Raw genomic sequence first — 13,398 nt, 5'->3', positions numbered from 1 at the left:
AAGAGCACCGGGGCACATTTCTATTTATTCTATAGCTATACGTATTTCGGTGTACGTGGAAACCGGAAACGCCTCGCATTGCGTATTTGCGTTGCCCGCGCACTGCAGCGTGTTCCGTACGGGATACGGGTGTATGTACGTGCGGGGTGTGTGTATACATATATACGTGTACCACAGCGTACGCCGGTTAATTACAATTTATGTTATACCCGGTGTACTTATTTTCCATGTCCTACCGTTGGCCATGTTTCGTCTATACGTATACACACGCGTTACGTTCAGCGGGTGGTACGGTACAGTTTCTATATTCGAACCAACGACCCGCACCGCGCCCCATATTATTTCATACACGCGCGTCTATAATATACGCATATATTCGCCGTAACTACGCGCGACATACGCACCGTTCTCTATGTATACACACACCTAAATATAGGGACTCTGTAACTAAAAACCCACATGTTATCTGCACATGCATTAACGTACGGTATCTATATATGTACCGAACCTTCCCACCTTCCTATGTACCTTTCCACCGTTCATATAATCATCCGCTGGTCCGTCGCGCCACGCGGAAGCTCTCGGCCGCACGTGTGCGTCGGGGCGCGTAGGCGTCGGGGGGGACACGCGCGCGTTTTCAGCGACCGATATAGCGTCGTAGCGCGCGGGCGCTGCGCGTGTGCGATCCGTGCGCGTTTCGTGCGTATCGTCTTTACGGTCGGTGGGACGTGCGCGCACCAGCGCCTTTCTACCCACACGCGCGCGTATAGCTCCGTGAGGCTAGGCGAAAACGCGGGCGCGGCGAGTGACGGGCGGACTTATCTTATCTTTGGCGGCGAGCCACGCGCTACCCTTTTCCCTCCCCCGTTGCGGCCTGAGAGCAGAGTTTTGCCCGCGCGTTAACGCCGACCTCGGTACGGAGCGCGCGTCGCTAGGTTGTGGTTTATTTCGCTTATACCCCAGCGAGCGCGGTACGCGCAGAGACTCGCGAGCTCGTGAGACCGGTGGGGGGGCATGTGTGCGACGTAACACGCGATATCGCCTATCGGTGTACCGTGAAATGGAGGCTACGTCGATAGGAATTATGGTACGGCCGTAATTCTGATCGTACACGTCGCCGGCGCGGCTAATTGAACGTTTCGCAGTAGCCGCGTCTCGCGACGCTTATACAAGCTAAATAGCTGGGGGGATTCGGGGCATAGGAAATTTCGAAGAGCTATGCGAAGCCGCCGCCGCCGCCGCGTATTCCATCGCCTCTCGATGGGATATTCGCGCTCTCGCAATGCCGTCCTAGAATAGGCGTCGATGGAGTTAAAAAAGCATTTCGCAACTCGACGGAGAACGTCGTCGAGCGTCGTTCGTATTGTTCGGTAACACTCGAGTTGTGGAAAAAATAGTCTCCGGTTTGCGAGTAACAGGTGTAATATAATGCACATGCACTTATCCGTATGTTATACGCGGTATCTATCCGCGCGCACCTCGAGCGTACAGGTAGGTAGGTATAATAATAAAAAGCGACAAGTGCGTACTCGCTAGTCGCGGCATGCCGCCACTTGACACACATGGATTAGAAAGAATCACACGTACGGATACGTACAAGATATAACGTGTGTGTGTGTGTACGTATGTATACATACCTACCGACACGTATGTACATCTATACGCGCTCGCGCGTGCCTGAAGGGTACGATAGTACGATACATACCACCGACGCATACCTACGTGTAACGACGCAACACGGGCTGGCACGGTGTAGAATACGCGAATATATCGCGCGCGCGAGCTGTAGAGCGGAAAAGAAGACAAAGAAAAATAAAGAATCGAGAAGCTATGTATCCCCCGAACCGCCGACGGCCCCGCTCGACGCTTCGAATCCCACGTGTCAATACATACTCGGTGGCGGTGCACCGCGTTTCAGCAACCGCGTATTTTCTCGCCTCGTGGCTTCGGATAAAATTGCCGCCGATATCCCGTAAGATCTTAGCTCCGCAAACGAGGCGAACGAGGGATCGCACCCGTTAATCACCCACTACCGCCCTGCGCCCTGCGGAATTCCGAACCCTCGATCCTTCTCTCTCTCTCTCTCTCTCTCGGGCTTTCGTCGACGTTTTCTTTCGTTACGTACGCAGCCCGACGTCCGGACGGCGGCGAGTGTTCCGGTGCCTGTAGTAGATTCCGGGTCTTGTCGTCCGCGTCGCTCGTTCGATATCGTGTTCACGAAGAATTCTTATCCAGATATCTAATATCGCGGAGACCGGGGGGGGGTAAACGACGATCGTTTCGAGTCTACCGTCTCGATTTCCATAAAGAGAAATAGACGGAGAGAGAGAGAGAGGAGAGACGACGACGACGCACGTTACGTTCCTCCTTCGTCGCGTTCAACTCGTTGCGCTAATTGTATTAATTGAAGCGTTCGGGCTGAAACGGCGCTGACGATAGACCGTAGGAGAACGAGTCTCGTTTCGAAGCGTAGCGTCGCGTCGGTGTTCGGCACTCGCTTCTCAGTTCTCGGTTCTCGCGATTCGCTCAGCAGTTTCCGGTTGTACAGACGGCTCAGAAAACCGACGACACCCTCTATGCATATGCATAGCGGCACAATACAGCTTCCATCTCGCGTATATACCTACCAGAAACAGCTACTGGCTGGCCAACGTATACATATACCTATGTATACCCACCGTGTATCTATCCTATCTATCCCGAAGCACACGAACGAAGCCGCGCTACCGAGCTGCCGCTATTTCGAACGGGGTTCCCAGGTGCGGGGAGTCGACACCGATCACATCCCATATAGGTATATACCTCGTATCTGCGTTACGTTGTATAGATTCTAGATACGCTCCACGTAGAGGTATTATTTGTATGCGAGTACGTACGTGCGCAACTTTTACTTCCAGCCCATTGTTTTTACGAAATCGCAACAGACGACAGCTCGCGTGCAGTCTTATCTCATGCGCGCGGTTGCAAAAGAATGAAATTTTTCAGATCGCTCGGATCAAACGAATTTCTCTACCGTACGAACAAAACCGAGTGTCCGCCAAGATCGGGGTTAGCACGTACAATTACGGATGCGCAGAACCCCCACGGAGGGAATCCCTCCGCCAAATTTGTCTAATTTTATTTTTCGCCGACCGCCCATTTCTGGGCTAACGTCGCGACGTGCGATAAAATGAGCCCCGCTCGATCGCCGCGATACGCGGCACGTTTCGCGGTCCGTTGCGATCGCGACGCCCGCGTTCACGGTGGGTGTAACAGACGCGGCGAGTCAACCTCAATAAAAAACAAAGCGACGGCGCTGAGACGGCAGGGGGGGAGGACTCGCGCGAGTCGAGGGATTCTTGGGTGGGCGTCGGGAGGCCCCCGATCGTAGCTCACGGCTCCGGGGTAACTCGGATCGCGGTTCGCCTCGCCTCGACTGGTCTCGCCGCTCGATCCGCGCGCGATTCTCCTTGGCTCGCCCGAGCTTGGCTCGCGCGGTTCTTTACTCTCTCTCTCTCTCTCTCTCTCTCCTCTCCTCTTCTCTCGTTATCTCGTCTCTTTTGCACAGCTCGCCGGTTTTGTTTCGCGGGAAATTTTTTACCGTCGCTGATATAAAATTAACCCCGGTAACGTCGATCGCCGCCGATCGCCTCAGCGTTCGCGGGAGGAAACGTAACGCGCGGCGGTACGTAACGCCGCGCTGATTTTACGTACCGTCGCCGATGGCGTCGAGCACTTTCAGCGCCGCCTCGGCAAGGCCGCATCGCTCGGGAGTGTGTAACTCCATTAAAGTAGCGGCTGTGTATTTTCCGTTTCGCGCAGGACGTCGTCGACGTCTACGCGAACCTTGAAGGTACGCGAGATCATCGCCGCTGTGACGAGGAGCGAGAAAAAGAGGAGGCGAGTGAGAGGACGGGGGAAAAAAGTGAGGACGGGAGGAACGGGCGTTAATGAGCCAGCTCCTCTCTTCTCGCTGTTTACGTATACAGGCATTTACGAACGCTCCGAACCTGTACGCATTGGCGAACCGAGGGGCCGCAATGAGCCGTACATAATTCCATGTGTAACGTCCACATAAAAAACACACACGCGTGCCGGCTAACGTGCCACCGTCCTTGCCAGACGCAACGGTGGCCGCCCGCCCGCCCGCCCGCCCGCCTCTTCTCGCTTTCGCGTTCCTCGCGATATCAAACGGCGCGCGTGCAAAACAAAGCGATATCTACGAGTGGACGGTGTTACGTTGCGTCGGTGCTAACCCACACGAACACACCTACCAATACCGCGGTATATAAATAAACACAAAAGGATCCACAAGTAGAACTTTCTACGAGTAGTTTAGGTAGGTAGGTAGGTAGGTAGGTATAGGTACGGCGCATTCCGTCCAGGTGAGGGCGACGACGAGGATGCTGTGAGAGTGACGAAGACGTACGTTAACAAAATACGTAGAAGTGTACGTGTATAAGTATAACAGTGTACCGTACGCGTTGCTCCGTAAACAGAAGATTCCCGTCCGCGTTGCGACGATTGTAATTGTTACGACGACGCTCCTAAGTCTCCCTATTTTTCTCCGTTTTTTTTTCTGAAATTTTTCATCGGATCGGGGGCCGCACGCACCCTCGTGTAATTATGACACACATTCGGTCGTGTGGATACACGGATACCGCTATTTACATGGATTCGGTATCCACAAATAACCGATTCCAAGCTATACACGGACGTCGGGTGTGTACCGAACTTACCCGTCGGTGGAACCGATGCGTGCGTACGGAATACCGAACACGTAATCCTAATCCGTTAACTGTGCGGGCGACGGGGGGGAAAAATATGGGAAAAATATCGGTGTCCCCGCGCAGCATCTTAATCGAAGATAAACGCGAGTTGCGATTACGGCGATAACGCGGCAACGGAACGCGTACGATACATCGGTTAATTGTTATCGTGCACCGATGTCAATCAACGCGCATCGACCTTTTCAATATTCGCACTTAAATTACAGAAGCGGAATAGATAACGCGGTGACGCCGCACACCGATGATGCCTCCTTCGCTACTTTTATAGCTCAATACAGTAACAACGGAGAGCGCGATATACGCGCGGTGTATATACCGACGTCGCGACGTCGGCACGCTTTGTACAACGAAGTCCGTACCGTAGAAGTGGTAAACACACACCCATGGTACGCGCACACACCTTGTCCGCCCTCGTGTATATATCGTACAATACAGACGCGGGGACGTGCGTCGAAACGTAGAGCACACACAGGGTACCGGGGGCTTGCGTGGGTAGCGCACTTGGCGTCGCGCGTGCCAACGAGCGTCTCTCCCTCTTTCCGCATCCCCCTCGCCGTCACCCTAGACCCGATGCCTCCACCTCTTCTCGCTCCAACTCGCCTCGTCGACCCCCAGCCACCCACACCGCACCGTACACCGTAGTCCGTATCGAATATACCCTGTGGCTCCCGGGGAATTTCACGAATAGAAAAACAGTGGCGATTTTCGAACACCGATCGCTTGGGGAAACGGAGCGATCCGATCCATGGTCCGACCTCACCTGTCGATCCGGTCGATAAATAATGTCCCGCGAAAGTTGCGAACTACTCGATTCTCTACGATTTTCATCGACGACCGATTGCCCACCCCGTTCTCCGGAACACGTTTATATCGTCACGCTTGCAAAGAAAGTTGTCGTGAATATTTTCCTCACCAAAACAAAGATGTTTTTACCGAACGATAGGAATCGAAATACCGAAAACTACCCCTATTTTCGAAATGGACCTGTCGGAACTTTGTCGAATCTTTGGGCATCCGGTCATCTCCTGCTGAAAAAAAAATCGGCTCGCCGGTTCATTCCGAAGACCCGCGCGCCGCCGTCCACAAACCGACCGATTGGTTCTTTCGGGATCACCGGGTATATCGTACGCTCGCTAGGCTGCGAGTTGCCGGAGGGCTCAGCGCCTCGGCAAACCAAGCGGCACGGTTTCCCTCCCCTTGCCCCCGTACCCTCCCTCCGCTCCACACCAAATGCAAACCCCCTGCCGCTACGTCGCTCGTCCGACGAGTGCCGGCAACGGGCAGGCAGGCAGGCGGGCAGGCAGGCAGAGGCAAGCAAGCAGCACGCGGAGAAAAAGAGGGAACGGGGAGCGAGAGAGAGCGAGAGCGAGAGTGAGAGAGAGAGACGTGACTTGACGGCTGGCGACGTAGCGTGAAACGTGGAGGCGCGCGCGGGCGTGATCGTGACTCGCGTGCAGCGTGAGTAACGTGAGCGTGTATCGCGTGAACGTGAACGCGCAGAGTCCCCGCACCCACTCGTTCGGAAGAGGAGACGTTGCTGCTGCCGCTGCCGCGTCGAGGACGACGTTGTGCCGGCGGTGGGGGGGGGGGGGGGGGGGCGAGGGAATCGGGGAACGATGTGGACGAGTAAAGGAGGGTCGACGTTCAGTCAGTCCGCAATTGCCGCCCGTTGAGCGCGCACTACGGACCTCGAACCGTGTGCCGCGGACGATTGAACCTATACATCAACGATACGCTCCCAAGTTTACAGGATTTACTCATGACAACAGAATTATCCTTAAATCTGTGAAACGATAGGCGGCGTAGTTCCTGGACGACCGAAGCTTATATTTGCGCCGGTGTTTTCGTTGCGAGTGACGTTAGAGATAATAATTATTTTAAAAAGACGCACCGCGTGGCGTTGATATTCCTCGTTCGACGCGTGTCACGGAGCGAGTTATACGAACGGGAGGGAGAACGATAAAAAAAAAAAGGAAAAGCGAGCGACGACCGGCGGAGCAGAAAAATTGAGGCGAGGATCCGACGTCGCGGTTGTGACCCAGTTGACCGGGGGATTGATCGACGAATTGCACACTCCTTCGGTCCACCCCGTGGCAATCGAATAACGCTCTCTATTCATCCGACGGCAAGTGGTCGCTGGGAGACCAACGTGGTAACCACGTGCTCTCGCGCGCTGTACGGCGAACACCGCGGCGCAAGACACTACCCCGACGATCCGACGGTGTTTCAAAGTTTCTTGTTATGAACTCCTACAAGTGCGAGGTGAAGGTGAAATCGAATAAAAGTAACGGAGTGTCGGTGCGTTGAACGAATTCGTCGTACGTACGCCTCGACGACGATACGGCGGGGCGTGTGAACGAATCGGTGTACCCCGAGAATCCTTCCGGCTCGGTATTTGCCCGGGGGCTGTATAAAGGGGGGGGGGCGCCGAGGACCTTGAAAGATAACGAAGAAGAGGCCGGGGGGCTCGGACACGAGAGATCTACATGCCAAGTGTTGCCGCACTGCTGCGATGCTGATGGGATTTTCGCTCCCAGTGCAGAGGGTGCAGAAGCGATCGTCGTCCTTATCGGGGGCCCTGGAGGCCTGCTAAGATGACCGCGCGTCTTCACTCGCTGAGGCATCAGGAGAAGAAAGCCACGGGAAACAACCAGAGGCATCATCAACAGCAACAACAGAGCGCGGCTCAACAACGAGGCGCCAGCCCAGCGCCGAGTCCCAGTCCAAGCCCAAGCCCCACTCCAAAACACTCGGACGGACGAAGAGTGAGTTGCGAAGAAATTCGTCTTTTTCTCATATCTTTGTTAGCTCACCCCGTCGACGAACGAGCCGAAAAACCCCGACGCTTTTTTTTCCCTCCCTTCGCCCGCTCATCTCTTCTTTCCAGCTGAAATTATTTCGTTCAGCGAAAGGGTAGAATTGAGAGGGGGTGGCCACCCCCCATCGGCGGCAAGGGTTCGAGAGCGTCCGAATGAAACGAACGTCGGGATAACGTAGGAGCGGCGCTGAAAAAAGGGGTGATCGGGGTGGGGGACGCGTGCGTGCCGCAGATGGGAGAGATCATTGCGTAGATGGAAGATGATCCGTCACGCACGCGATGTGCGGGGATATTCCGGCGGTCGCGTTCTCGGGACATGCGAGACCCTCGAAGGGGCGAGTACAGCACGTGCCGCGTGCGGTGCTTTTAAACTGTTTCTTCCGCGTAGCGCCGATGGCCGATCTACACGGGGGGGGCGGGGGGGGTTGGGCGATATCCCTCGGCGTCGGGGTACGCCACCCCTCGACGCCCTTCGCGGCGTCCCACCTACCACCCCGCGTTTCGAGGGAGTAACCGTGAGCGATGGACACAGGTATAAAATTGTTCGAGGGTTGATAGTTTCGGTTCAGGTGGATCTGGATACCGACACGTGCGCGCTTACACGCCGATAATGATATTAATGCCGCGGAAAGTACGCGTACGTAGGTGCGTATGTACGTTGATAAAGCGGTGGTAATTAGATTCTTCGGTGTTCGTGTATACCTATGTATGCGGTGTATTTATTTCCATCGGCAAATTATTCGCCATTACTTGCAGATAGTGTTGTATAATTGCGAGGGATAGCTTATATCGTTTTGCATAAGAGACGCTTATCTTTGTTCTTTGTTTTGTTTTTTTTTGGCCTAAAGCGTGTCGATCGTCGAGTGCGGTTACAACGCAGGTGAGAATAACGAAGGGGGGGTGGGTATAAACGGTAATTTTTCTCTCTACGCAAATGCGTGTCGTACACAGCGACGATCCATGCGTACGTCTTCCGTATCGGCGATGTCGAAAATTGAAAATACTCCAACCGTATATAGAAGCATTGCGTAGAATAGCGTTCGCGCTAGCGATATACCTGTGAGTCGCAGGTATCGCGGCTACATATTTATATATACATATACCAATACGTATGTAAATACGTTCTCGGTGCTAACCAACGTAGCGGGGAGTCGCGCGCGGACCGCGACGACCGGTCTGAATAGTATAGTAAGTAGAGGCGATACGCGCGCACCGGTGCAAAAGATATACCAACGGCGACCCGACGCTGCGGTAACAGCGCCCGGCAGAGCGGAGTTTGATTGCCTTAGAAGGCCGCGTTTAAACCGCCTCGGTCGTACGTACGTAACGTACGTACGCGCACGGTTCACGCACACGCGCGCACGAATTCACCACCCGTACTCACTCACACACCACGTACAATTCACTCGCGATCAGCGTCGCTGCGCTGCTGCGGCGCAATGTGCGTACGACGCCAATCGAGTACAGTGTATGCACGATTGTAATAAATTTATACACACGTACGTTGTGCACGCGACGTGCGATTGAAGGAATTTGGATACAGAGGTCGTATGGGTGTGCGAATTATCGAATGAATCGTAACGATAGCGCGGGGACACGAAATCCTGAAATGTTGATATGATCGGAAATAATTGTACAGGGCAGGATTTGGTGCAACGGACGTTGCGCATATCCTTCCTTTTTTTTCCCCTCTTATCATCCAAAGACAATAACGTCGAATTCCCTGGAACAATGTTCTGAGAAAATAGGGAAGAGGGAACGGATCAAAAATGATACGACAGCGGCACGGTGTTATCGTAAACGTCCGCTTACTTCTGCGCGATATTCCGCAACAGGATGCGGAAAATGGGGGGAAAAAAAAACTAGACCTCGTATAATTAGCAACCAATATTGACGTCGGAAACGCTCCGCGTACACATCGTGTGCCGTCGCGACGCGACGCGACGTGACGTGAAATAACGAAACTTTTTACGTCGAACCCGGTGGTACCTATTCGTCTCGCAGTGAAAGAAAAAGAATTAGCGAGGGAGTAGGGATGAGCGGACTTTGATATTCCGAATCCCTCCGGAGTCCGGCCAGGCGCGTGTATTGTCCCGTAGCGTCCGGCAGACGTCTTTCGGGCTGAAACGCAACGCGCAGTGACGTCAACGTCGCCCGACGCGGTTCTCTGCACGGCAGCGGTACCTCCGGGACCAGAATTCGTAATTCGCTCGTTTCCTTTCGAAAAAGCGCAAGGTCGTCGGCCCGCCACGCGCTCGGCGAGCGTTAGAATCGACGGGTTATCTCTCCGGCTCCCCGGTGCTCGATGGATGGGTTCGAAACGCCCGAATTGTGAGCGGTGCATCCGTTTCCCTTGTGTGGCGGGACGTCGCCGCGCCAGAGCCCGACGTAGCCCTCGGCGATCTGCCAATGCCCCCGGGTCTTGCGGGCCTCAAGTTGACGAGCGAATGAAATTACGGGGGGGGGGGGGGGGGGGGGGGGGGAAAGAAAAGGCCGACCCTCGACGATGACCTTTCGCGCGTCCGAAGCCCCCCCCGGGGGATTTTATAATTATAAGTGCAGATGTCCAGCGGGTCATACAGCGTCGGAGTAACGGCTCCTCACGAGAATCGTATCGCGGGATGTCGTACCTCGCACTTCGATGGTCGCATGTTTAATATGTTTCGTCTGTTCCGTGTTTCAGGCTAACAAACCACTGATGGAGAAGCGACGTCGGGCGCGGATCAACCAGTCGCTGGCAGCGCTGAAAGCGCTGATACTGGACAGCGCGCGTCTAGAAAATACGAAGCACAGTAAACTAGAGAAGGCCGATATCCTCGAACTCACCGTCAGGCATCTCCAAAGACAGAGATCCTTGGCACAGCCAGGACTCTCCAGGTACAAAGCCGGCTACCAGGATTGCTCCAGAGAGGTTTGTTTCCTAACAGTGTATTCGTTAAAGCCGTATTCGATAAGACGATAGTTCGCGTGAATTTTTTTTTTGGGTCTCGAAAAAGAGAGAGCGAATGTCAACGGGCTCGTCGTCACCCTTCGCCCTCGTTGCATTTTCCCGTTTCGTTTCGTGCAACACCGTCGACCTAATGGCACGGGTCGTATCTGTACACCGGCGTGCTCCGATACGTCTCTATGTATACACTTCGCACGTGTCCATTTTTTTGCCGTTGCCTATTATTTTGGTTTGTTTACTTTCCGTATACGTGTATATGTATACATACATGTACGTGTGTGCAGCTGCTCGCGTGTACCGAGTGTGAGATTCGCGCGGTTCTAATGTTTACGTGTAAATCTTCTCTCGACGCGTCTTTACGTTGATCCGCACGCGCGCGAGCGATAATAGCGGTAAATAGACCACGTCGTAAAAACTTTCCGCCCCTGGCGGCTAGTTGTGTCCCCGTTTTGACGATAAATCTGCCAAGCTAATTATATACATGTATACTACACGCGTGACTCTGTATGTACCGGTTAGCGGGAACTGGTAATTTTGGAAAAAAAAAAATCATAATAATATATAAAAATGACGCGGTATGCGCGATTACATTCCATTCCCGTTGCAAAAATTGTTGCGTATATGTATAATATATACACTAGCTTTGAACGATACCGATTCTTCTGATGACGTTAACGCCGTTTTTACGCACGTCGTTATCGTCGTCGCGACGTCCGTCGAGCCGCGAAGAGGTATACGTGACCTCCGTTAAATCAAAAAATGAAACCATATATCGGCTCGTACGGAACGTAAGAACGCGCAAAACCTGCAGTTGTCCTAGCTTCGCGTTGACAAGCTGAACATTCGACATTCGATCAGCCCGAAAGTAGCCCGAAATTCTCGCGCAATCGCGGATTCAGGGAATTATTCCGTCTCGTCGTTTTTTCAGTTGCGGGCATGTTTCGTGCGTTATTCGACGAGGGCGTAAAAAATTTTGCGCCGCGGCGTTCGATCGGTACGAAGAGAGCCTCGAATTACGGTACAGTTTTATTTTTCGATTCGACGGCCGCGGCGTTGCTCGCTTAACAAAGGTGTATACATATACGCTAAGTCGGAGTAACTCCGTGCGTCTGCGACTCGTCTCCCGAGACGTCTATTTATATCTCGCGGTCTCGCTCCGGCCCCTCCGTCTTTCGCCTCCGCGTCACGCCTCCGTGCGGTTCGAAACGCTCCGACCGACGCCACCTTGAAAAGCGGTCTTCGACACCTCGGAGATTTTATTATTCGCTCTACCCATACGTATACCGCAGATGGCGAACGAACGAACGAACCTCTCTGACGATCGTCCGTCGATGTTTTTCAGGTATCTCGTTATCTCGACGCTCCGGACATAATAACCGGGAACGCCTCGCCCCTCGACCCCTCGGTTAAGCAACGTCTCCTCCGTCATTTGGACAGTTGCGTTTCCGAACTGGATTTAGACCTCGGTTCACGTCCCGACAGCGGCCTCGGTAGCAGTCCCGGCAGCGTGACGGATCGCGTACCGGGAGCACCGAGTCCCGGACCCCTGGATCACCATGCACCGGTAACCCCTCACTGCAGCGCCTCCCAACTTCCCGCGGGAACTGGGGTGGGTGCCGCGATAAAGTCCGAGATGCCGGAGATCATGGAAACCGCCAGACCCGACAGCAGCACGAACGCCGGCGATGAAAACAACAACAGCAGTCGTCCAGCGTCCGCGTTCAGCCAGGTCAACGCCGCGGGACTTCCCGCCGATCAGGCCTCGACTTCCCAGTCGCAGAATGCGAACATGCTCTCCGTCGTTCAGGTGATACCGTCCAGGCTTCCGGACGGCCAGGTAGTCTTTCTTCTGCCGAGTCACTACGTACAACTCGCGGCGGCGGCGGCCGCCAACGGAATCAGCATCGGTCCCAATCCGCCGACCGCTATCTGGGCGGCGACGAACATGTCGCTCTTGAAAGCGACGGACAAATTGGCGAAGAGGCCCCACGACGAACCCCCCGAATGGGGGGACGGCGTCAAGCCCAGCAAGAGCCCGAGGATCGAGAGATCGGAGGGGCAACAAAATCTACAGAGTGACGACGCTCACTCGAACGGCTCCGTCGACGAGAGGGCCGACCACCACCACCACCACCACCACATGGAACAACTCCAGCACGAACAACCCTTGGATTTTACAACCCCCAAGAAGATCGCGGCGGTTAACGGAAATCTGAACGGTAGTCAGGACGTTGATTCGGTCGCGCAGGAGAGACAGGGGTGTCAGGTGGACGGAAGTCAGGGGGATCTGGAAATAGTCTCGAATCGGGAACAAGGAAATCGACCGTCGAGTCGCGCGGCGAGCGAGGGACGCAGAACTGCCTCCCCGCAACCTGTGCAGGCGGTGCCGCAACAACAGCCTAAAGACGAAGAGGGAATGTGGAGACCGTGGTAAATATTGTAGAGTCAGTGATATTTTAGGTGTTAGAGCCAACGAAACAGACCTATGCGGAGAGTGAGTGCGGGTGATAGTTGATTTCACGAATTATGAACGCGTTCGAATATGTGTGACTAAAGCGCGAATCGCGGTCCCGGAGCAGTTGAACACGACTAGTTGAACGTTTAAAATTTGGGTAATGAGTTCGCGCGTGTGTATCGAACATTGTCAAAATTGATGTACGTGACGATGATACGATGATTATCGCGAAAGCGCGAGAGGAGAGATTCGACGGCGGCTATTGTACGTATGTATAAAGGCGATGATAAATTATATGGTAAATAGAGGGATATGAATGTGTATAGAAAAATAGAAGAGATTCAAGAGTATTTAACCCCGTTGTCCCGTACCACATCCAATGTAAATAAAAAAAAAAAAAAAAAAAAAA

The 13,398-nt window shown here is 53.9% G+C and overlaps 1 protein-coding gene across 1 annotated transcript; it reads left to right on the top strand.

Annotated features, from left to right (window-relative positions):
• The first annotated feature begins 6,397 nt into the window (after positions 1–6,397).
• LOC105683679 lies at positions 6,398–13,398 on the top strand. The gene is made up of 3 exons (XM_012396444.3): positions 6,398–7,534; positions 10,271–10,498; positions 11,877–13,398. Exons 1-3 carry the CDS (start codon positions 7,364–7,366, stop codon positions 12,966–12,968), a joined length of 1,491 nt encoding a protein of 496 aa, XP_012251867.2. The 5' UTR covers positions 6,398–7,363; the 3' UTR covers positions 12,969–13,398.

Source organism: Athalia rosae, chromosome 1 (genome assembly GCF_917208135.1).
Source record: "Athalia rosae chromosome 1, iyAthRosa1.1, whole genome shotgun sequence".
NCBI classification, from domain to species: Eukaryota; Metazoa; Arthropoda; class Insecta; order Hymenoptera; family Athaliidae; genus Athalia; species Athalia rosae.
This window is presented reverse-complemented; position numbering and strand designations above follow the sequence as displayed.